The following is a 24093-nucleotide window of genomic DNA, read 5'->3' as shown; positions in this document are numbered from 1 at the left end:
ATGCATAATTCAAATGTAAAAACAATCTTTGCACTTTATGGCATTACAGGTATGGGACCTTTAATCCAGAATGCTTGAGACCTGGGGTTTTCCAGATAAGGGATGCGTAATTTGGATCTACAGACTATTAATCTACTATAAAATCATATAAACATTAAATAAACCCATTAAAGATTAATTATATTTTAGTTTGGAGGTAATGGGTTTTTTTTACAGAGAAAATCGTTTTTTAACATATGAAATATTTGATTAAAATGGGGTCTATGGGAGATGGCCTTTCCATAGTTTGGAGCTTTCTGGATAACAGGTTTCTAGATAATGCATAACATACCTGTACTTGAAAAAAGCCATACAAGTAAGTTTACTGTAACTTTACTGGCTTTAGACTAAAGGTGGCCATAAACATAGAGATCCGCTTGTTTGGCGATTTGCCAAACAAGCAGATCTGTCCCCGATATACCCACATTGAGGTGGGCGATATCGGGCTGATCCGATTGTGGGCCCTAGGGCCCAAAGATCAGATCATATTCCTGCCAATACGGGCGGTTAGATTGCTGGAACGCATCTACGAACAGGGATTTTTAACCCTACTAGATTGAAATCTGGATGACTTTTGGCCAGATATCGATCAGGGAAGCCCTTAGGATGGCCACATGCATGGGCCAAAGGGCTGCCGACTCTGTCTGTCGGCAGCTTTTATTGGCCCGTGTATGGCCAGCTTTAGCGATCCTCAAGGTTGTCCTTAGCCCCTTAGGGTGCCAGCCCCAGAGTTTGGGAGTCTCTGGTAAATTATGTTCTTTAAAAAAAATATTTGTAATTTGTTACAAATTCTTCACAGTTTCAATGGTAAGGTTTTTAAATGAAGGCGTGACCTGGCAGCTCTACAGCAGTGGCTAAACCATAGGCTGCTAATGATCATGAGATCTGAACCTAGAGAGCACATGCCTGGCTCTGCCTGTACTATCCATCATTATGTCTCATAGTGATTAATCAGTGTAAATCTCTATTCACTCCATTTCTTGTCTTGTGCCCAGATCTGTACAGACCGATTGTGCTTTTTGTGTTTGTTAGTGGAATTAGTGTGTGTGTTGCCTTGAGTGATATGCCAGACATTAGTGTAGGCCAGTGCTGTCCAACTTCTGTGGTACTGAGGGCCGGAATTTTTCTGGCCTTCATGGTGGAGGGCCGATAATGGAAGCCAGTGTTGACCACTGCCTGTTTTTAAACCACACCCACTTTAAACCACACCCATGTTACCACAAGACCGTGTCTACATTAATGTTGGTAGCATCAGTGACTTGATGGGGGGCCACATGGGTCATAACTGTTGCTTTTGAATCTGAGCTGAATGCTAAGGATTAATTTCAAACTCACTGAACAGTTAAGTATATCCCATGTGGCCCCCCTTCAAGTGGGTCACTAACTCAGAGTTAGAGAGCTGAAAAGCAGGAAGTAGTATTCTGTTCTATTTTGTTAGACATCCAGTGACTCCAGCCTTTATACATTATGTTTATGCCTAACTAAATATATTAGAAAAAAAAATTTATTTTGCAGAACCTATTTACCCAGTTTTTATTTTTACATTGAACTGTTCTTTTAAGACCTACCCTTACACACCTTAAGAGCCTCTAATAATAATTTTCAAATGCTAACAAACCCCCAAAACAAATACCAGGTGTATGTTTCACAGGCAGAGCGGGGCACACACAGGGAGCATAGTGAAGACAGAACAGAGCAGGAGACAGTTTCCACTGATCAGGACCACTCTTAGATGTACTACATACGGTGCCCCATTAGCATTTTGTATAAGGTGTGAACAGGTGAACAATGTGGGCAGTTTCAGCCTGGGTCTCATGTGAACAATAGAGGTGTCACAAGTGTGAACAATGCAGGGGGGATTACTAACTGGCAGTTAGGCAGGTTAAAAAACTTAAAAGGTTGAATTTGATGGACGTGTGTCTTTTTTCAACCTAATTTACTATGTACATGTGTGAACAATACAGGGGATTACAGTCTGAATTTGAATAAACAATGCAGGGGCTGTTACTCTTATACATATAAATTTTATACATGGTAAACAGACACGGCAGGCATACTTTCATGTGGGGGCCACAAAAGTGGGGTTGTGGGCTGCCAGTTGGACAGCCCTGGTGTAGGCTGTATGTACAGTTGTGTACTCTTCAGTACTAATTGCTGTGTGCAGCCCAGGAGCAGTTCCTCAGCCAGTTGTGTGGTCTCTGGGCAGGAGGAGGGGCTGCACACGGTGGTGTGAGTGTATGTGCTCTGTATATAAAGCTCTGCTGCTGCTGATCTCTAATGCTTGGCTTTGTGCTGCTGTGACAGCTGCGTGAGATTTAAGCTGCACCAAGACACAGGTCTTCTCTGCAACATCTGAAGTGGAGCAGGTATTTCTATTATTATTTTTTATGAGTGCATGAGGAGCAGGGAGTGGGTGGCAAGAAGAGAATGATTAGGAGAATGTGGGCATGAATGGGAAGGGGGGTCTTTGTATCTAGAATGGGGAAAGTTAATTTGCCCATAGGGAATGGCTGAGTGGATGTCACATTGACAGATCTCTGTGCAGTGTCTGTGTTGTCTCTCACGCTCACCCAAATCCATCGTTACCACCTATGATTGGTGCCTGTCGACCCACTGATAATGACTTTACTCTAGGTGGACTAGAGGGAGAGTGACTGCATGTAGCATGTTAAAGGGAATCTGTCATGATTTTTATGATGCAGTTTTTATTTCTAAATTACACGGTTTACACTGCAAATAATTCACTCTACAATATAAAATGTAATTCCTGAACCAGCATGTGTATTTTTTTCTAGTTTTAATATTGGGGTGTAGGAAGCCATCTCAGGTCATTTTGCCTGGTCATGTGCTTTCAGAAAGAGCCAGCACTTTAGGATGGAACTGCTTTCTGGCAGGCTGTTGTTTCTCCTACTCAATTTAGCTGAATGTGTCGCAGTGGGACCTGGATTTTACTATTGAGTGTTGTTCTTAGATCTACCAGGCATCTGTTAACTTGTGTTAGGGAGCTGCTATCTGGTTACCTTCCCATTGTTCTGTTGTTAGGCTGTGGTGGGGGGGAAGGGGAGGGGGTGATATCACTCCAACTTGCAGTACAGCAGTAAAGAGTGACTGACAATTATCACAGTCACATGAATGGGGCAGCTGGGAAACTGACAATATGTCTAGCCCCATGTCAGATTTCAAAATTAAAAATAAAAAAAAATCTGTTTGCTCCTTTGAGAAATGGATTTCAGTGCAGAATCCTACTGGAGCAGCACTTTTAACTGATTCTGATGCATTTAAATAAAAAACAGTTTGCCCACAACAGTATCTCTTTAATGATAACTACTAAAAGCTCCAATCCCAGAATGATTTGCCCCAACTGAAAGGACTAATCCCTATCTTTCACATCAAAGTGATTATCCTCAATCCAAGAGATTAATCACATACATGAAAGCCAGAGAGGTTATACGACAATAAACATAAGTGCAAACATACAGCCTAACCATGAACTGTACAGCCTCACATGTGCCCCACCATGAACTGTACAGCCTCACCTGTGCCCCATCATGAATCATACAGCCTCACCATAATCTGCCTGATAATTTGGAACTCCAGGAGATACATTTTCTGACTTTTTATAGTTCATCACTTGCACAAGACGCCATTTAACTCTGCACTCTGATTAAATTAAACCAGAGGGTTTGCTCAGTCAGATATACATCTGCTATATAGTAATACCAATCTATGAAATCTTTACTCTCTCTTCCTCTCCCAATTATTATCAATATCTCTCAGATTTAAAAAATTCATTACTTCAGACAAGTAGAGCCTCCATTTGTTTATTCCATTTCAACTATGTTTTCTTTATATAACCAGTATGAGCTAAGGGGGGCTCTGACTAAATGTCTCCCACCTACATCCACCAAACATATAACCACAGATAAACCTGTAGCACAGAATTTATAATAACATATATGTATATGGGCACCTTTTACATGTATACCAGTTATTATCTTTTCTAAGATTCTTAAGGTTTGTTGCTGTTACTTTAAAATATGAGATTGTATTTCTATTTTCTATGTATATTGGGAGATTCGTAATACTAACACGTCTTATGGCATGGCATAATTATGTGCAGACCTTTATAAATACTACTTTCATGCAGACTTCAGAGCCTCAGGGCAGAATTTGCACCAAGGTCCTATTCTTTCCATGCCATCAGCTTGTTGTCGTGAGTGCCCCAGTGCTTTAGTAGATTTTGGCTGCAGTGATAGCATTGTATGATGTTGCACCCCCTGCTCGCTTGGTACCTATGCCACTACCTTAACTTCTTCCCTAGTTAGTAGACAATTCTGTGAAGTAATAAGGGCAAAATTGTATCTTAATGTTTTGTATCTCATATACAAACTTGGGGTCTTTGTAGTTCAGACAGTAAGACGAAGGTTGCAGTTCCATAGCCAGTGCCGGATTAACTGTATACTGCATACATATCCTCATTAAAAAGGCAAATATTTGAACTGTAATAATTAGAGGTATGATAGTGATAATAATCTATGTGACTCAGCATTATCCCAATAAGAAAAATGAATTCACGTGTTGATTGGCAGCTTTTCCTAGGTACATCCAACCTGATCAGCAAAAAGTTGTGAGTTCTCTCCAAAAGTAAAGACCAAAATTATGATAAAAATCAAATCATTTATTAGGACATACAGATGACCGCTTAACGTGTTTCGTGCCTACTGGGGCACTTACTCATAGGCTCGTACAAGCTGATCATCTAAGATGAGATTGTACAAGTGGGGGGAAACTATTCTTGAAAATGTTTTTTTTTTTTTTCATGTCTCCAAAACATTAGAAGAAACATAAATGCTCTGTAGAAATGTAGCCAGGAAAACAGTAATTAGAGGGTACTCGGGAACAGTAATTTCCACCCCAAAGCTGCCTGTTTTAAGCTTGGTTTAGCTTGTTATGGGTCACATTACATCAATGGCTTGGTTTAATTAGCTCAGTTTACGTTTGTCATCAGAATCCGCACAGGAAAGATTGCTCGGCCGACAAGAACAGAACACGGAGCTAGCAGCTAGCTTCATAAAAAAATAGCTTTTTTTGTTGTTTTCTGTAGAGCAATTTAACCTGTAATAACCCCCCCTACACAATGAAACCCACTTCTAAATAGTAACAAGAAGCAGCTGCCATAACACAAGCCCTAAGCATATTTATTAAAAGGTTATTAAACATTCAGTTGCTTTACATTTACCTATGGATTTTTCCAATGGGGATATTAATTTAATTGTATATTGATTTTCCTTTTTCTTTATCTACCAAATGGGTAACTGGCACAGCCTTTAGTTTTAGTCTTGCCTATATGGCAGCCTGTCATATCTCACCTAACTGCACTACTAATGTTATAATCCCCTAACAAAAAACAAAAGGGCATATGGCCTGTATTGTAAGACTAAAAGATGCTATAAGGTCTGCTTATAGGGATTTTCATTTAAGATTTTTTCGTTTATTTTGAAATAAAGACAAATAGATGACTGCCATTAAAATACCTTTTAACTGGAATCTGTAACTGCAATGGTCTCAGGCTTGTTGAGTTTCTCAGCTGTGTTCTTGCCTAAAAGCACAGATGTGCCCATATAACATACAACAGGATTACCCACAGAGGATTGCCGGTTTTTAAGCTCCCCAATCGCATATATACATTGGATGCTTTTAGGAAGCCATGTATTTGAGCCTCAAGGGCCCTAAGCACATTTCTAGACACTTTTAAGAAGTTTTGTATCCGATGTTCAGCTGCAGTCTGATAAAAATTCCATAAGGACAAGTTAAATGTAGTGTCTGTCTCAATGGAATATTTAAGATATTTGTGCTGTTTTTATCAGCCCAAGGACTATTTTAAGTTAGGTTGGGTGGCTTTATTTGGGGAGCTGGATTGATGCATAGAGTCTCAGTCACAGTTATGCACAAAGCTTCTTAAGATAGCCATACACATTTAGATTTATTTGGGCAGTTTGGAAAATTTTGACCATACCGTCCAGTCATCTGGGCATGAATTGGGACTATTCTAACAGGTAATTTTGTGATCCTAGATCACGGGTCCCAAACCTTTTTTTCTTTTACTCATGAGCCACATTTACATATAAAAAAAGTTGGGAAGCAACACATGAAAAATGTTTCTGGGTGGTTCAAAATAAAGGCTGGACTGGTAGAAGGTTCTATTTGGCAGTACACCTGTTTTTATGCAACGAAAACTTTCCTCTAAGCCTAGAATCCAAAAATAAGCACCTGCTTTGAGACCACTGAAAGCGCCATCCAAGGGGGTTGAAGAGTAACTTTTTGATCGCAAGCCACTGGTTTGGAAACACTGTCCTAGATTAAGGAGACAGAGAATTTTCTTTGGTCTCCATTACAGTATCCATTTTTTTTTGCTCTGAACTGTATGGTTCAGGCCAATAATGGCCAACTTTAAGCCTATAGCATAGTTTAACTTCAGGGGGGTTCTTTAAGAGAATAACAGTAAGCAAAATACATTATCCTATGTGACCTTGCTTACAATGAGTATTTTAGACCAGTCTAATAGCCAGCTCTGCGTATAACATATTTTGGCTATGTCCAAAGTGCAGGTCTGGAATTAGATTCAAAATAATACACAGCGGCCCAAACTGGGGTTGTCACCCATTTGGTTGATTAAGGGGCTGTTTGGTTCAAAGTATTCAACCTGGTTTTCAACATTCTGAAAACCGGGCTAAAATCCTGCTACTGCATCTAGGTAATTTATTAATCCAGTCCCCAGATCACAGCTAACCCACCCTTTGAGTTGTCATATGTCATATGTGTGCGCACCGACTTTAATTTAGACAATTGATTAAACAAGACCCCTCAATTTGCAGTTAATGTTTTACTGTTATGGCCTTTTCAATTGTCTATGTTAATCAAGCATCCCAGCAAGATGTAAACCACAAACCTCAGAGTTTAATTCCATTAAGAGAGGCATATGAATTAGCTTACGGCTTTAAAAACATCAAAACAAGCCTATCAATGCATAGATCAGGAATAGTCAACCTTAAGATGCTGCAGAACTATTATTGCTGTAATAGCTAGTGCTGGAGTACTGCTGGTGCTTGCAGATTGAAAACACTTAAAAAGCTTAGACAGAATGGCCAGTAAAGCAGCATATATATTCTTTTAATGTCCCTTTATATACCCATAGTGTTAACAGGCAACATGCACTGATTTAGGGATGAGCAAATGTTTTTACGAAAAAATGGCCATTGACTAATGCATTTTACAAAGGTTTGCGAAGAGAAACAGATTCAGTCATCACTGAACCCTGTGTATAAAGTCTAACCTTTTCTCCCCTCTAGTGAAGAACAATGGCACCATCAAACGTCTTCCTTTTCCTTTCCCTTCTCACCATGGCACTGGCATCAAGCCTACAGAATCCTGGCTGCAGAATCAGGATCACCTCCAAGGGGCTGCAATTTGGTAAGCAGAAGGAAAGCTAGACATATAAGTGAGTGATAACCGATGATTGTGTAGGGTACACTTTGTTAAATTACATATTAACTAGTGTCATAACTAGATATTACTAGGCCCCACAACAAATTATTTTTCAGGCCCCCAAAATGTTTACAGGTTGACATGTTTTATGAATATTTACTGCAATTGAATATGAATTAGGGCCTCATGGGGCCCCTCTGGCTCCTGGGCCCCCTGCAGCTACAGGGACTGCTTCCTCTGTAGTTACACCCCTGATATTAACTTAATATTTAGACTAGAGTCCTGCACGGGTCCATTTTTTGGAAACCGTACCCGACCCGTACCCTGCAATCCGCAACCTGGACCCGCAACCAGCATTCTTACCCGACTGGACCCGCTACCCAACCCGCAAGTACTTTATCCGCAACCCAGACCCGCTGACCATCAGAATCAGGAAGTGGTAGGCGTGATCAGAAAAAATTTGTAAAAATCGCTATTGAGAAGACCCGTGGCCCAACCTGCAAACCCGCAGAACCGCCGACCCACGTCTATACCAGCACCCAGAGGGTGCTGCAGGGTACCGCAGGTTTTTGCGAGTAACCCGCTGCAGGACTCTAATTTAGACCCTCATGAAATACAATTTACAGTTGCTGCCAAACATAAAGGATCTATAAAGGTATATTAAGCTTTCTGACCGTTTAATATTGCGTGGGTTGGGCTGATCCATTGTCTCCCAGTGGGTTCCAGGCAGGTCTGCTCAGTGGTCATTGCTGTAAGACAAAAAATGTGAGTCTTCACCAAAAATCAACAAAAGATTAATTAGAAATGCAAAGGCATTTATTAGGACATAGAAGATGTGTGCTAATAAATGCCTTTGCATTTATAATTAATTTTTTGTTGATTTTTGGGAAGACGCACATTCTTTGTCTTGCTTCATATATATGCACCTGTAGACTGGGGTGAACTGTGCGTTTTTTTCTCCCTTATTATTGTTTACTTTTGTTACTGGACTATAACATACTTGGGTAGTGCCTATACTTGAATTGGCACCATTCTCCTAATTTTGCACTTGTCATTGCTGCTTGGCTCTGCCTGTCCCACAGCTCTCTGGTGTTCATCAGGAGAAGGTTGGGCTGGGTTCAGGTTGTTGTTCAGAGAATGATCATGTATGAATGACTTTGTGTTGTACCCAGTAAAACAGGAGGGATTGAAGTTTGTGGAAGAAGAACTTGAGAATATCACCATTCCAGACTTAAGTGGCAAAGAGGGAAGTTTCAGCTACAGCATCAACAAGTGAGTAGAATATTTTGTGTATTATATCTGGGCCAATAAATGGCATTCCTCACCAAAGAGGGCACTTTTTCCATTGTCTGTTTCAGTGTGCGTGTGACACATCTGCATATGGCTCTCTCAGAGTTGTGGTTTCAGCCACACAAACAGCTGGTGTTGGATATTAACAATGCATCTATCAGTCTGACCTTCCAGCGCAAGCTTCTCTATTGGCTCTTGTAAGTATTCTCACACTTTGTCATCAACTCCTGGCAGGTCTACACTGAGATTCATAGAATTATGGGAATTCCTTTTTAAAAAGCAGTTCTTTAAGTTTTTCCCACCCAATACTTTTCCAGAGGAATGATTTGCTCCATAGACAATAGACAGAAAGGATGACATATATTTAATTGTTCTTTGTCTCTGAACTACAGTTACGATATTGGGATGATTAACGCCTCTGCTGAAGGTGTGCAAATCAAGACGAAACTGGATCTTGCCAGGGATGGGCTGGGGCGACTGAAGATTGCCAATATGACTTGTGATGCCTCTATCGAAAGAATGCATGCTGGCTTCAGTGGAACCCTCAAGTGAGTATGATGGGACATTCCATTCCTAGAGATATTATTCCAACTTAAATAATACCAATTCTTTCTATTCATTTTTTTCTCTTTTCTTCCTTTGTTTCAAGCCATTTCCCCATGACCACTAATCTCTAGTCTTTCATCATCATATTCCCTACAAACACCTTCCCTGTTTTATTAATTCTGCTATCTAAGAAAGCTATGGCCACAAATACACAAATAAACATTACAAATGTGTTCTTGCCCAATGATTTCTTCTTCATGCACCATCATGTGTCTTCTGACCTAATACCTCACACACTTATTGAAGCCCATGATTGCCATGTGGTGGACACCATACAGTCCACACCTTCAGATATGCTTTCCCAAGCACATTTATTCTACATTATTCTCACTTGTATTTTAGAACTCAAACACTTAGAACTGATTTCTGTACACTCTCTTCTTCATCCCTTTGCAATACAACTCAATAATATGGTTTTTATGTTCCTTCAACTCCTCATTCATTGTTCCATTCCCACTCCTGAATTATTCCATGCTCTCATTATAGGAGGGTTTATGAATTTCTTGGTACTTTCGTAACTACAGGAATGAGATTCCTCGTTAACAAGCAGGTAGGTGGGCATAAAAATTGTCCTTAAATAGTTTTACACCCAAAATTTTCCCTGATAATCTAATGGCGATACATTGGAACACTCTCCTTTGCAGCTTTTGTTATTACAGTCATGACTTTTGTGGTTTTATGGACACTAACCTGTATGGTCATTTCTCTTATTCTTTCTAATGATAGATTTATATTATGCATCCTTGGTAATTTCCTCTTCTCCCAGCACTGCAGGCATCATATGTATTCAACTCTGCTGACATCTGTTTACTAGAATTCTAACAGACCATTACATGTTAGTTGTGTTCAGATCAGTCCTTCCCTGTAATTACCTCCTTCAGAAACCCATCATTTCTAGCACTGCTCTATCTTTAACTTTTTTTTTTATTTTGGCTCCCCCTTTGCTGATAGTAGCAATTTAGTACTTTGTAGCTAAATTGTCCTAACGCTTTGGAGGATGATTACAAACTACCACTTGGAATACCTATGTACAAAGCAGCATATACAGGTATGGAATCCATTATCCGGATATTCATTATCCAGAAAGCTCAGAAAAACAGGAAGGCCATCTCCCATAGACTCAATTTTAATCAAATAATTCTATTCTTTGAAAATGATTACTTTATTCTCTGTAATGATAAAACAGTGCCTTGTACTTGATCCAAACTAAGTTATAACAAATCCTTACTGGAGTAAAAACAATCCTGTTGGGTTTATTTAAGATTTAAATGATTTTTAGCAGATTTAAGGCATAGAGAGCCAAATTACAGAAAGGCCTTTATCCGGAAAACCCCAGGTCCCGAGCATTCTGGATAACAGATCCCATAACTGTACCTCTTATGAAACACTATAGATTTCAGCAACTTAAACATTTGCTACATAGGCTTTGGGTCAATCATATCCGGATTCCTCTGTCTTTGAGTGTCTTTGTACTAATCATTTAGAACTCCAATCTGATAAAACCAAGCAAATGTTCAAATAAGAGCAAAGATGGAATGAATCTTGAAGACAAACGGGAAAAAAAACATTATGTCGGGTCAAGATAATGCTTATTAAGTACAGGTCCTTGAGTTACATACACCCGTCTTACATTCAGCTCATACTTATATTGTACTGTAATTTGCTTGGCCTTTAATAGCATTTAGCTTTAATAAATTACATGCCCCAATCTCATCTGTAGTATTTTGTCTACTGCAGAGTACAGAAATGTAAAAATAAATACTATGTTAAAACAAACATCTGTCTTGTTGCATTTAATAAGTAAATGTATATGTTTCAACTTACATACAAATTCAACTTAAGAACAAACTTACAGACCCTATCTCTTACGTAACCCGGGGACTGCCTGTATACCATGATGAGTCGCCCCAAAAAATAGTTTTACACTACAGTGTCCAAGAAGATTCTGCGCAATGGCAAGATGGGATTGCCCTATGAATAAACAATTATGGTCAGACGTATTCACACACATAAAGGAGAGCCTGGCCTCCAAACTTATAGCTAGCCCTTCTGTTCTGTAAACCTAATCAGCTCACAAAGAATGACCTAACAGCAAAAAAAAAATGGGAATAGTATGCCACTTCAGGAAATCAAAACTGATAGTGGTGGACAATAGAAATGGAGAAGAAATGGAGAAGAAATGGACAGGGATGTGTGATATCCAAGCTCAACCTCCCTCTCTCCCCTTCCTTCTTTCCAACCCCCTTTCCCTCTGTCCCTATTATATAACATTTATAGGCAACGTTAGAAAAATATCCACAGGGCATATACACGAAATAAGGCAAGCATGCAATGTTCAAGGAATGAGAGATTTTTATCCTCTGAATGTTAACAAATGTCGATGAACATTAAGAACATATAAACCACTGTGCCTGCTGTGAGTGTTGAATAAAAATAAAGTTTTAATAAAAGGAGACTGCCAACCCCCACCTTGAACACAGTCAATACTGATTTCTTACTCAAAGTGATGCATGTGTTTTCCCCATTAATACAATTAACGGCGGCCTTCCTGTCTTTTTCTGTGGTCTCTTTATACTACAGATCTGTCCAGCACTCAGGCATGCAGGGCTTGTGTTGTTGAACTCATTGCTACACACGGTGCCAGGTGAGTTTCTTGACTCTGGGTGACACTGTTAGGTGAGGGTGAAAGTGCACATAGCAGGGTCTAACTTTAGATCACCCTTGCAGAATTTTTATATTTTCTAGTTATTTGTTTCAGTGCGCAATCCAGTGGACGATTACATAGGAATTGATTATTCCCTCATAAGTGACCCGGATGTGTCTGAAGACAGTTTGGATATGGACTTTAAGGTAGGAAGAGTAGCTGTAATATTTCACTCTACCTTTCCTCATGCTGGTGGCTGAAACTCTTCCTTTATTTGCAGGGCATGTTCTTCTCGCTTTCTGCAGAAAATGAGACCATTCCCAATATGTCACCAGAATTACACATCAAGGAAAAAGAACGCATGGTGTACATAGCACTGTCAGAGTACTTTTTTGACTCTGGAATGCATGCATACTTCTACTCTAATGTGCTGAGTCTGGAAATTGCAGACGAGCAGGTATGTTTAGAAGAACCAGGTACTGTATGGTAGTAGTTAGAATTATGATAAACCTTCTGCCTCCACCTCTGGACTGTAAGAGCCTTGACAAGAGTCAAAACCCAAATGGTGTCTCCATATGGCTTTGTTTATGTTGTACTTTTGATACTCTTTAATACTTATTGCAGTGGAAAGCTAAATTGTCATGTATATGGCGTCTCACTGTGCAAGCCATTTAAAGGCGAACTAAATAAAAAAATTAATATGGCTAAAAATGCCATCTTTTATTCAAAGAACTTGTTGCACCAGCCTAAAGTTTCAGCTTCTCAATAGCAGCAATGATATAGGATTTCAAACCTGCGACACTCAGTGGGCTCTGAGCAGCTGTTGAGAAGCTAAACTCAGGGGTCGTCAAATTATCAAGCAGAAAATGAGGTTTGTCTGTAATATAAGCTGATGCTACAGGGCTGATTATTAAATTCTGATACTAATTGCACTAGTTTCTGTAATTATATGTATTAATTTCTAATCAGCCTATTGTGACATTTCTATTCTATGTGTATTGTACATTTTGAGTCAGCCCCTAAGCTCAGTAAGTGACAGCAGCACAGAGCATCAGCAGAAAAGAAGATGGGGAGCTACTGGGGCATCTTTGGAGACACAGATCTTTACTGCTAAAGGGCTGTGGACGCATATCTTTTAACAAGATGGAATAAAGTTACAAGTTTTAACCTCTAATGCCTTGGCTGCAGGAGTGCGTGCACATTTATTTTGGATGATTTGCATTGCCTAAGCTACGGGTTCGGGGCACAGCACCCGGGCCATTTGGCCAATTTGGTGAGTGTAAGCTCTGCTGACCTTTAACAATTTTGAAATTGAATTGTTCATCCTTCAAGTGACGGACCTGGGGTTTGGACACCAAGGTCACCCTTTCCACTCGGTGAGAATTACCCAGTGACTGGCTTTCCGTCACTGAATGTTTTATAAGCAAGATTAGAATTGATGCTTTTTGATAATATTTAATTGGTCTTGAGAGGGATTAGAGCCAGTAATTTCTTCTTTTTTCATATGTAAAGGGCTGTGGTTGCCTTGGGCTGGTACAGAAGCACAAAACATAATGTACAGCATTTCTACCCTACGTCTACGTTAGTTCTCCTTTAACACCTTAGGAGTTGTTCCTCATAATGGAGAGTTCTTTTCTATTCCTGTTGGCTGTCCACATCGCTTAGATTGTCAGATCTTGCCCCTGCTGGCACTTTATCTTAAATGTCTTGTTATAATGTTCTTTTTTTGTAACTTGTATATTTATTGGCAAACAAAAGAGTCGTACATAATCATGAGCCTTATAAGATAACATAGGTCAACACGAGCAATGTTGAACAATTACAGGGTTCATGAGGCTCCATCAATTTTAAAAGTTAATTAAAAGAGAAAAGTAAGGGACAAGAGAAGAAATGGGGGGATAAGGTGATGGGAGAAGGACTGGGGAGGGGAGAAAGTGGCGTTGTTATAATATTCTAACACTTGGGGCCAGACACCCTGATAGACAGAGGAGTGATGTATACAGTATCCAAGGATTTGAATGATTCCTAACAGTATTTTGCAAAATCTAAATTCACTGAATCCAAATCCTGATGTGGTTGGAGAACAAGTGGATAATCGTCAGACACAGCAACCCACCCATGTATGGGCCTTCCTGTTAGCAGATAAGTGTATTTAAATTGTAGATCTCATTGGTTACACTGAGATTTGTCTTCTTAGATGCCCAAAGACCTGGAAGTTTTGCTGCGCACTTCATACTTTGGAAGCCTAATGTTGCTGGTAAGAAAGTGTGTAGAAATTCGCTTTTGTCTCTGACTCTACAATTGTCTTATTTTGTCTCGCACTACTGCCTGACTAATTGTCATATGTTCTAATTACTTGTAAATTTGCTATATAAGCAGCGCTACTGCTTCTAGAATAGATAGTAATAATTTCACACATAATACTATATCACTGGTCTTCAGACTTATTTGGTTCAAGTCCACCTTGAGGCCCAGCATTTGCTCATGCTCTTAACAATATTACAGATGTATAAAACAAAACATTCTATTGTAAAAGTTACTCTGCTATAGATCCAATTCCAAGATTTCACCCTTTTGGGACTTTAACCTGGGCCCATCATTCACAGTTTTGAGGATCCATACAGAACCACCCCAACAGTATGTGAATCTGTGTTTAGTATATTCTCCAGTTTATACTCAGCTGTTGCTAATATGTTCCTTAGTCTCTACCAAGCTGTTTCACCAATACATTCCCTAGACTATATCCAAATGTTTCACCAATATATTCCTTAGTCTATATCCAATTGTTTTTACCAATATATTCCCTAATCTATAGCCAACTGTTTCACCAATATATTCCCTAGTCTAAACCCAATCAATTAGACTTACCTCTACTTTTAGGGGGTTATTTACTACAATCCAAATTTTTCTGATTAATTAATAGAAAAAATCCAAGCAAACTATTACCCTTATTAATCATGAAAAATACATGAAAAAATTGGATTGACAAAAAATTAAACTTTTTCGGACTGTTGCATGAAAAATACGATTTTTTTGGATTTGACCCCCGAAAAGTCAAAACTTTTTGTGAAATCATCAGAAAAACCTAAAATGTTTGGATTATCGTATGAAACCCACCGCAGACAATAACATCTTCAAATTGCAAATAATACCTCTGTCATTGACTTCTACAGGACTTCAACATGTTGAAGATGGAGTATTTTCAGATTTTGACTTTTTGTAGCCTTGGGGGTATAATAAATCTTGAAAAATTCAAGGTTTTCTTTTCCACTAACAAATTTTAATTTTATAGTAAAAAAAAAACCGTAAAATTTTTCGCGTTTTTAACATTCGGACTTTAATAAATAACCCCCTTAATGTTTATTGAAAATATTGTGTATGAGCATATTGTGCATTGACTGCCTATAAAATAGTCCACTTCTTTGCTCTGACGAGCTACTGTAAAAATAATACTATTTCCATAAAGCATCTTTCTAACAACGCTTATACCTCATGGTAGGATCCTTCGGTGGCTGAGTCCCCTATGAAGTTAGAGCTACGTGTCTTATCTCCACCACGCTTTACAATCAAACCCTCTGGAACCAGCGTCTCTGTCAATGCAATTCTAAATATCTTCCTCATACCAAAGGACCTGCCTCCTGTGCAGCTGAGCAGCCTGACAATGGTATGCTACTCTCCTTATTGAAAATAGCTATGAAAATACCTGCCAACGTAATTCAGTGATAGAAGCCCAAGAGTTAGATAGATGTCCTGCAACACAGGTAAAAAGATCTGAAAATTTCATTTGTATTTAAGGAATCACGGCTCAATGCCAAAGTCACTCTCAAAAAGAAGACCTTGCAGGTTCACCTGGATCTTAAGAGGTAATGTAGCCCATTCCCCTTCATTACATACTTTCAGTAAAGGTTTCAACATGACCACTTTTATACTGTGTGCCATATACAGTAAATATATCAAGTACATGATTTAGCCTATAACTCAGCTGGTACATTGGGTTACCTCAGGTTGTGGTCTAGTCAGTTACTTCTCTTTGACCTTCCACATGTTTGTATTTACTGAATTCTCCCTTAGTTTCTCATGACTATCGTCTGGTATTAATGAGTTCCTTTATCTCTGGCAGGTTTCGGATATACTCTAACAAGTCAGCACTGGAATCCTTGGCAGTGAGTGTGACTTTACTTCCAGAGTAGGTTATTTTTTGTGAGTCAAGAAGTCATTACTAATCATGCCTTTCTCCACAGCTCATCCCACTGCAGGCCCCTTTAAAAACTCTCTTACAGCTCACTGTCATGCCTGTTCTTAACGGTAAGTGTCCATCCAATAGGCTCTGCCTGAAGAAGATCGATCTCTTCTCTAAAATGTTGTCTTTTTTGTTCCAGATAGAACAAAACGTGGTGTTCAAATCCCGCTACCTGAAGGACTGGATTTCACTAGAGAGACTACCACTCACCATGCTGTAAGTAGCAGCTATGCTGGAGGTAGACCTATTTTTCATTTATGGATTTTTATGAGGTTTGAAATCATATAACAATCTTTTTTTTAGGGTTTTATCCTTATTGGTGGGGATTTGCACTTCTCCAAGGGTCTTCGAGAAGTTATTGACAAATATCGCCCAGCTCCAACTGTCTCAGCATCAACAACGATGGGGACCAATGACTCTATCTGAGACCCTCTTGCTGGGATTCACAAGACCCAATTTCAACCGCTAGGGTGCTCAACCTCCATGAAAAAATGATTTATTTTTTTCCTGTTGGACACCTCAGCAATGGACTGAAGGGTGGTCCTAAAAATGCCTTTAATTGCTTTATCAATCAGAGCAAAATTTAGGTCATTGGGTCGTGCCCCACATGGTGTTGTACACAGTTTATTCAAAAAGCCACAATTACTATCAATTTAGCAATGAAGATCTCTTCTAACTTTCCTAAAAAAACAACATGGAGCTTATATAAGTCTGTATCACAGACTGTAACAATTTACATCTAGGTTTTTAACATGCCAAATATAGATCATCGATGCAACCATTTTATACTAAATCCCTGGCAAAAACAAAAACATTTTAGAAACATTATTTTGTTCCACCCTATATATCTTTTTCCACCCACAGTAGTAAGAAATGATAGCGAGAGATTCAACCTTTAGTATTTTAATGAGTCTACTATCCAGAAAAAATGTCTGCTTAAAACTAAGAGCAGTGTGTAATGAATGTTGTATAATTTTTTTCAAAAGTAAATTTACTTAAATGCTAAAATTGTTTATGAATTTGTGTGGGGAAATAGTATCTCATTTTATACTCATCTGGATGTGTCTGATTATTTTTGGGCAAAACATCTTGCTCTATCTAAGACAGTCTGGGGTCAGAGCAAGTGTCTACTAGGACACATGACAGAAGAAATTACCAATTACCCCAAAATCCCATTTTGTTTTACTGCAATCCTCCCCACAGAGGTCAGTGCACTAACTAATAGTACATTTTCTCAGGAGCCAGGAGTATTTAACTCAATCAAAAAAACCAAACCCTCTATTGGTGTTTTTTTAAAAAAAATCAGCTTTTTTATAAATGCTGCTTTACACATTGCCGGTCTCCCTTCTGCTCGTGTTTGGAACTTAGTCCACTGAGTTCCAAAGGGTTTTTAGACACTGATCAGATACTGTACATGGTGCATTTGGGAGGACAGGGACCTGTAGGCAGCACTCTGTCCAAAAGGGGCTGGTAGGGGAGGGCACGCAGGTATCCCCTCTTCTGCAGGTGCAGAAGGTGTAAGCCATCCCACGGCCTCTAACCTTACAGGACAGGGTTTGCCTGCACCTCCTGTTGCTGCATTTTGCACCTCAAGCCAGATTTTTAGTCTGTTCCAAGAAGGCTGGGCGCAACTTTCCCTGTTGATACCTGCTATCAACTGCTTAGCACTTGTGATGAGCACCATAGAGTTTTAGCACCTGGGAAATGTAAATGACCCCTTATAGCCGGCCATACATGTACAATGTTTTGTATGGTGGCCTCTCCAATATACAAGTACTATGGTTAATGGTCTGTTGGGGGATTGGGCCTGATTTCAAATCGTGTCTGCTGATTCACCTTGTCGGCCAATGCATGGAGCTCCCGCAGCACCTCTTTTTTTGATCCTGTTTTGCAGAAGAGGTCATTTTTGGTTATGCACTCCAGTAAACCCAAGTTTAAAAAAAACTCCAAAATAGAGACTTTTTGTTCAACACTAACCATTGTGAAACAAGCTGACTCATGCCTCCTTCTGAAGGACTCTTTCATCTTCTCTAGTACTCTGTTATACTGAAATTACATGCGGGTGAATGGCCACGAAGAGTCAACACCCCAGCAAATTACCCAATATAAGACAGCTAAGATAACAAAAGATGTTATTTTGTTCGGCTAGAATCCCGACATAGTAATCAACCACTTATAAGAACTGTCATGCTTTAAAATGCAGGTGTAGTGATTAGTATTTATTTTTACTTCTTTTACTGTTCTGTATCTTTGTCTCTTAAGAGTGGGAATGCTCTGTGCATTAGTAAAACAAATTTCCTAAAAAATATTAAAAGGAGAAGGAAAGGTATAAGGTATAAAATGTCAGACACCCCCCCCCCCCCAGTCGGTATACTCACTTCCCTGTATCAATTCCCTGGGGAAAAAATGGCAATACACAAGAACTAACACAATTCTCCCAGGCAGAGTGAGTGATCTTTCATCCAAATAGCGTAAGTTAAACTTAAGGAAGAGGCCATCAAATATAGACAACTCATCTCCAGACCACCACCATTTCTCTGTGAGAAAATCCCTCTTTTTATAGGATTTAGCCTGCTTCCCCAGAACATCTGACACACAAAGGGCATCCCTGCCTCTCTCTAACCTTAATACTGTATATCATCCTTCCAGCTATTTATCAGTGGGAAGCTCTTTGCCCCTGTAATGAATATACTCTGAATATTGAACTTTGACAAAGCAGCCCATAAGTACTCATGATCTACTATATCAAATGTTTTTGTTTGATCCAAGGACAAGAAATCTTCCCGTCTTGCAAAGGTTCTGCATCTTTTCAGAGCCTCCCATGAAGGAAGTATTGCCCCAAAAATGTTTTGCTCTTTCAACATGCAGAAGTAACCTACAGACAATAATGTGCCTGAAAAACATAAGCCTAAATATTGCTAGAATCTATCACAATTGAAAAGGGCAATTCGGCCTCCATTTCTAATTTCCTCTGTATCTTTACCCTTTGACAGCATCCATGATCTCTGTGGTCAAAGGTGAAAGGTCCACATGACTTTTGTGAGGTCCTTGGGTTTGCTTTAAGAAATCTTCCATCCTTTCCACATCTTTCCAACCAATCAAATCAGCAACCCAGGATACCCTCCCTTGTCCTCTACAAAATCCCATGGGAATCATTAAGGCCTGTTTTTTTCAAAAATCCCCTACAGTTCTGTAAATGATCAGGGTAATTCTCTCTCCAGAGTAAGGGATTGCTGTTGACAATACTGATACTACTTCCATTTTTGCCACTTTCCTCCCCCGGTGCCCTGGATGAAATCAATGGTCAATTACTTTTTCAGGGACTGATAAATTGTTTTCTATCTATCCTGCGACTCATTTCCTTCCCCCAAAATTGACTGCATCTAACAAACCTGAATAATTTCTGTGAAAAAATCTCCCAGACCTGTCACCCAACCCCGCTACTTGCTTAATATCACCTGCCAGTAAAAACCTTGTGAAAAGTATATAGATACTGCTTATACAGCATATGAGTCTCCCTATCTTTTCCTACAATAAACAATCCCCCCCACCCCCATTGAAATCTCTATCAGAGCAGAGAAATGTTGGCATAGGCAATCCCCGTACGACGCACACTTCAGCAGGAAAGGCTGATATAAAGCAGTTAATATTTCTGCTGCGCTGAGGCCCTAAGTATGAATATAATGTGCACGTTTTGGTGCTATAATCAATGAAGTGCCTTGATCTGCACTGTTCTGGGTGTCACCACGAAAGCAGATCACTGAAGGGGAATGGAGTTGGAGGATGCACAAAATGACTCAATGTCTTAAATATATTGATAATGGGTTGAGTGCAGCAGACTCTTGTATTTGTGTAAATGGAGTTGCAGACCATATGCCAACAAAGTATGATGAATACACAGAGGCAGCACAACCAGCATGTAGTAGCAGTCTGATTTAATGGAGTATTTGTACCTAAAGAAATACTACCTTGCGTGGTGCCCACCACCATCACTCCTCCTCATCAGTTGGTCCTCCAAAACCCCTGCCTCCCCTCTCACTCAATATCGTCACTTGCATTAGCTCAAAATGAGCTTGTCGTATATTCTGTTTCCTCCCTTGGAACTTTGCCCCCTTACCTCTTGCTCTGTTGGCAGCTGCCCCCCGATTATCCCTTTCCTAGTCCTTTAATATCTTTACTTTATTGATTTTGGTTCAGGCTTGCACTCTCTTTTTTAGTAAATGTTGATTAGAAACTGTTATCATTGGATATCATAAGACTTTTATCACTAGTTGTATGTTATCAAGCTGTTCTGACAAGGGATCCTCATGCAGAAATCCTGCACTGCCCTCTATTGGCTAAATTATCAAGAAAAATGGCAGATTTCATGCTAGCGATCCATAAAGCCACAATTTTTATTGATTATTTTGCACTGCAGCATTATCAATATGTCTCTCCTACACTGAAGTACCTTTGTTTTTACTCAGCAAAAAAAGACAGTATTGACATGTTATGGACAATACTAACTGTATTCATTCTGTCTATTTTCGGATTCATAACCAAAAATGAAAGCTAAAAGCTCAGCAGAACATCGCCATCTAGATGCAATTTTTGGATACCTACTGGTGGCCTTTAGTAAGTCACTTCCATCAGGGGATCTCAGCATGGAAAGTTGGGGTAGTGCTGCAAACCTCAAACATGCACACACGTAGCAGAAAATTAAGAAAATTTTAAATAGTAAACACTGACTATTGCACATATGTCTTGCATGACTATAATTGCATTGGACTTGTGCATCTGGGGGTCTCATACTAAAAGGGGCAGCACCTAGATTTACCGATATACTTTTGCACAACTATGATTGGACTATGATTGTGCATACGTACCCACAAGAGATACCACTACTTATACCCCATCCGATAAATACTGATATGTACTGACAATTACTTTGTGCACTTGTCAAAGTCAGAATAACATTAAACATTGATTTCCACATGAGGTTTGTACTGAATGACTACAATTTGCGTCATTTACAAAGCACCAACACATTATGTGGCAGGCACCTCCCCAGTAATGGAAGTAGGTAAAGCAGCCCACACCCTTAACCCTCCCTCTGCTGGATTGCCTGGTGCACAATGTAGGATAATAAGGCAGCCTCCAATAATTCAGTAGAAGTAGGAAACACTGGCACTCAAGGCAAAGAAATGCAGGGTTACCCCTTGCTGTTTATTAGTGCGAACGTGCAACGTTTCGGGGCAAGCCCCTTTACCAAGCATACACAAAGCCGTTGTGCAGACAATAAAAAAGAGTGACTAAATGAAACAATCTGCATATAAAAATTGGCATAGGAACCCACTCACATAATTATCCAATGTAAAGTCCAATAGAAAAAAGTCCCATGGTATATAGTCCAATTGCCAAAGCAATCCTCAGAAAAAAAATCAAAAAGAAGGCAAAATAAAGGTGGAACACCTAATCCCGGGGTGTGAAAATAATTAGGACATCCAGTGTAATATCCAGGCACTTATCTCAAATGAGTAACAGATTAACACTTGCATCATAACAAACTAACCCTTTTTAAAGGTAAGGTAAATTACCTGTCGCAGGGATATGATATCAAAGAGGTTTTCTTATGGGTAAGTAAAACATAGTATAAGTTCACCAGGTATTCATAAAAAGCAGGACAAATTGTATTCCTCGTTAAGACCCTTAGGGTAAGGGCACACTGGGTGATTCGGGGGAGATTTAGTTGCCTGGCGACTAATCGCATCGACTTTGTGGTGACCAATCTCCCCGAACGCCTTCCCTCACTCTGCTCTGCTCTGGCTAAAATGAAAAATCGCCGGCACTAATCACACACGGCGATTTGTTTTCCGAAGTCAACCGAAGTTGCCTCACAAAGAAACTTTCCAACCAAGGTCAGGATAAAAAAACGTTTGTTACTCCAGTGAGAACAAGGGGAACTAACGGGGAACTATCACGATAATGAATGAATTTAATAATAGCTTCATCAAATACAATCAATTAAATATTGTGTACCGTTTTCTGATATAATCAAATTTATTTTCACTATCCCTCTCTCATCATCTGTTTCTCTTCATTCTCTTTTTATGCAGGAGTTGGGTGTCAGATAATCATTGACAGTTAGATGCAATATATCTTATAGGGGGGCTCCTTTCCTAGCAGATGTATTAGAGCTCACTCAAATAACAAAAACATCATTACAGTACAAACAAAATCTAACAAAATAGGATTTCTGGTGATTTTAATAGAGTGGGCTCGAATACATGTTCTAGAAATGAAAAAACAAAAACAAAACAGATGCCGAGAGAGGAATAGTGAAGATAAAATTGATTATTTCAGAAAGAATGCAGTTTATTTAATTGATTATATTTAGAACATTTCTTATTTTAGTATGATGAATATATTTTAATTTTCGCGATAGTTCCCCTTTAATATGTTATTATCCAGTGGTGTAACTTACATTCAGTGGAAACCGGGGGACAAGGGGGCCCAGACCGCACGGTATGCTCTTCCCAGCCCATCCTCATTTGTAGTAGAGTGATGATTGTGTAAGGTTGGTAGGGACGAGGTTGGCCTTTAGGATGCACGCAAGCACAAACTTGGTATATCACTATTATAATTAACACATGCAGGAGTGGAAGGTAATAAGTGCTCAGTTTGGATGCTTGTGTAGAGATACATCCATAACAACCAGCTAGCAGTTAGTTTTTACTGATTTAATGCTGTCAAGGTAAAGAAAGCATATTTCTTTGGTTGCTGTTACTACATAAGCCCCTTATAATCAGGGTTAATTCCTAAATATAGACAGACAGCCCTTATTGGTGGTTATAAATAAAGTGCATGGTTTTCAAATCAGCATATGTAGATATCTCTGGAACACATCAGCACCATAAATAAAGAAAATACCATTTACTTGCCATCCCCATCTTTGCCACTCATAAAAAAAATCCTTTAATTGAAAAATCAGTTTCAGACATTGATTCAACTGAAACATCAATTTTACATACTCTGATTTAAATTTTTCCCACGTTTGACTTTTTTTGTGGTCCCACCAATGTATAATGAATTTCAGTGACAGAAAGGACTTGCACATTCCCACCCCATCATGTAAAATTATTATTGCAATGCTTAAACCTCGTCATTAACTAGGGATGCACCGAATCCACTTTTTTGGATTCGGCCGAACCCCCGAATCCTTTGTGAAAGATTCAGCCGAATACTGAAATGAATCCAAACCATAATTTGCATATGCAAATCAGTGAGGGGGAGGGGAAGAGAGAGCAAGATACAAAAAATTTTACTTTGTTGTTTTGTGACGAAAAGTCACATGACTTTAAGGATTCGGATTTGGTTCGGCCAGGCACAAGGATTCGGCCGAATCAGAATCCTGCTAAAAATGGCTAAATACCGAACCGAATCCTGGATTTGGGGCATCCCATAAGCCAGATGTGTATGTGATTTTGATAGACCACAGTAAGAGGACATTTATTCACCATACAAAGATACTGTCCATTGTACTCTGCTCCCTAAGAGCACACAGCTCTATACCCAGCAAGTCAAGATGACAAATCCTATTCTCCAACCTTTCAGAATACAAAAGGAAATAAATGAAGACATTTATCAAGAAAGGCTCGTACACAATTTAACATCTGGGTACAGTAATGAATAGAAACTAATATAAATCACACATTTAACAGCAGGGTATGCAACCTGTCCCTCTACTGCAGGGAAACCAAGTAACGGATTCTATTTGCTTTTTGCCTCCCTGTCACTGTTTGGGTAGAAC

At 39.3% G+C, this 24093-nt stretch overlaps 1 protein-coding gene across 1 annotated transcript; it reads left to right on the top strand.

Annotated features, from left to right (window-relative positions):
- Positions 1-2343: 2343 nt before the first annotated feature.
- On the top strand, positions 2344-17358 carry pltp.S (phospholipid transfer protein S homeolog). The gene is given in 16 exon segments (NM_001094298.1): positions 2344-2405; positions 7389-7509; positions 8697-8796; positions 8883-9011; positions 9207-9362; positions 9907-9970; positions 12001-12064; positions 12179-12270; positions 12345-12521; positions 14262-14321; positions 15564-15728; positions 15860-15927; positions 16185-16227; positions 16306-16369; positions 16444-16520; positions 16608-17358. Coding segments are annotated over 15 exon segments (1494 nt in total). The 5' UTR covers positions 2344-2405; positions 7389-7397; the 3' UTR covers positions 16731-17358.
- The last annotated feature ends 6735 nt before the right edge of the window (positions 17359-24093 follow it).

The sequence above is a fragment of the Xenopus laevis genome, chromosome 9_10S, assembly GCF_017654675.1.
Source record: "Xenopus laevis strain J_2021 chromosome 9_10S, Xenopus_laevis_v10.1, whole genome shotgun sequence".
NCBI classification, from domain to species: Eukaryota; Metazoa; Chordata; class Amphibia; order Anura; family Pipidae; genus Xenopus; species Xenopus laevis.
Note: the sequence above shows the minus strand (reverse complement) of the source record. Positions and strands in the feature narration are given on the sequence as shown.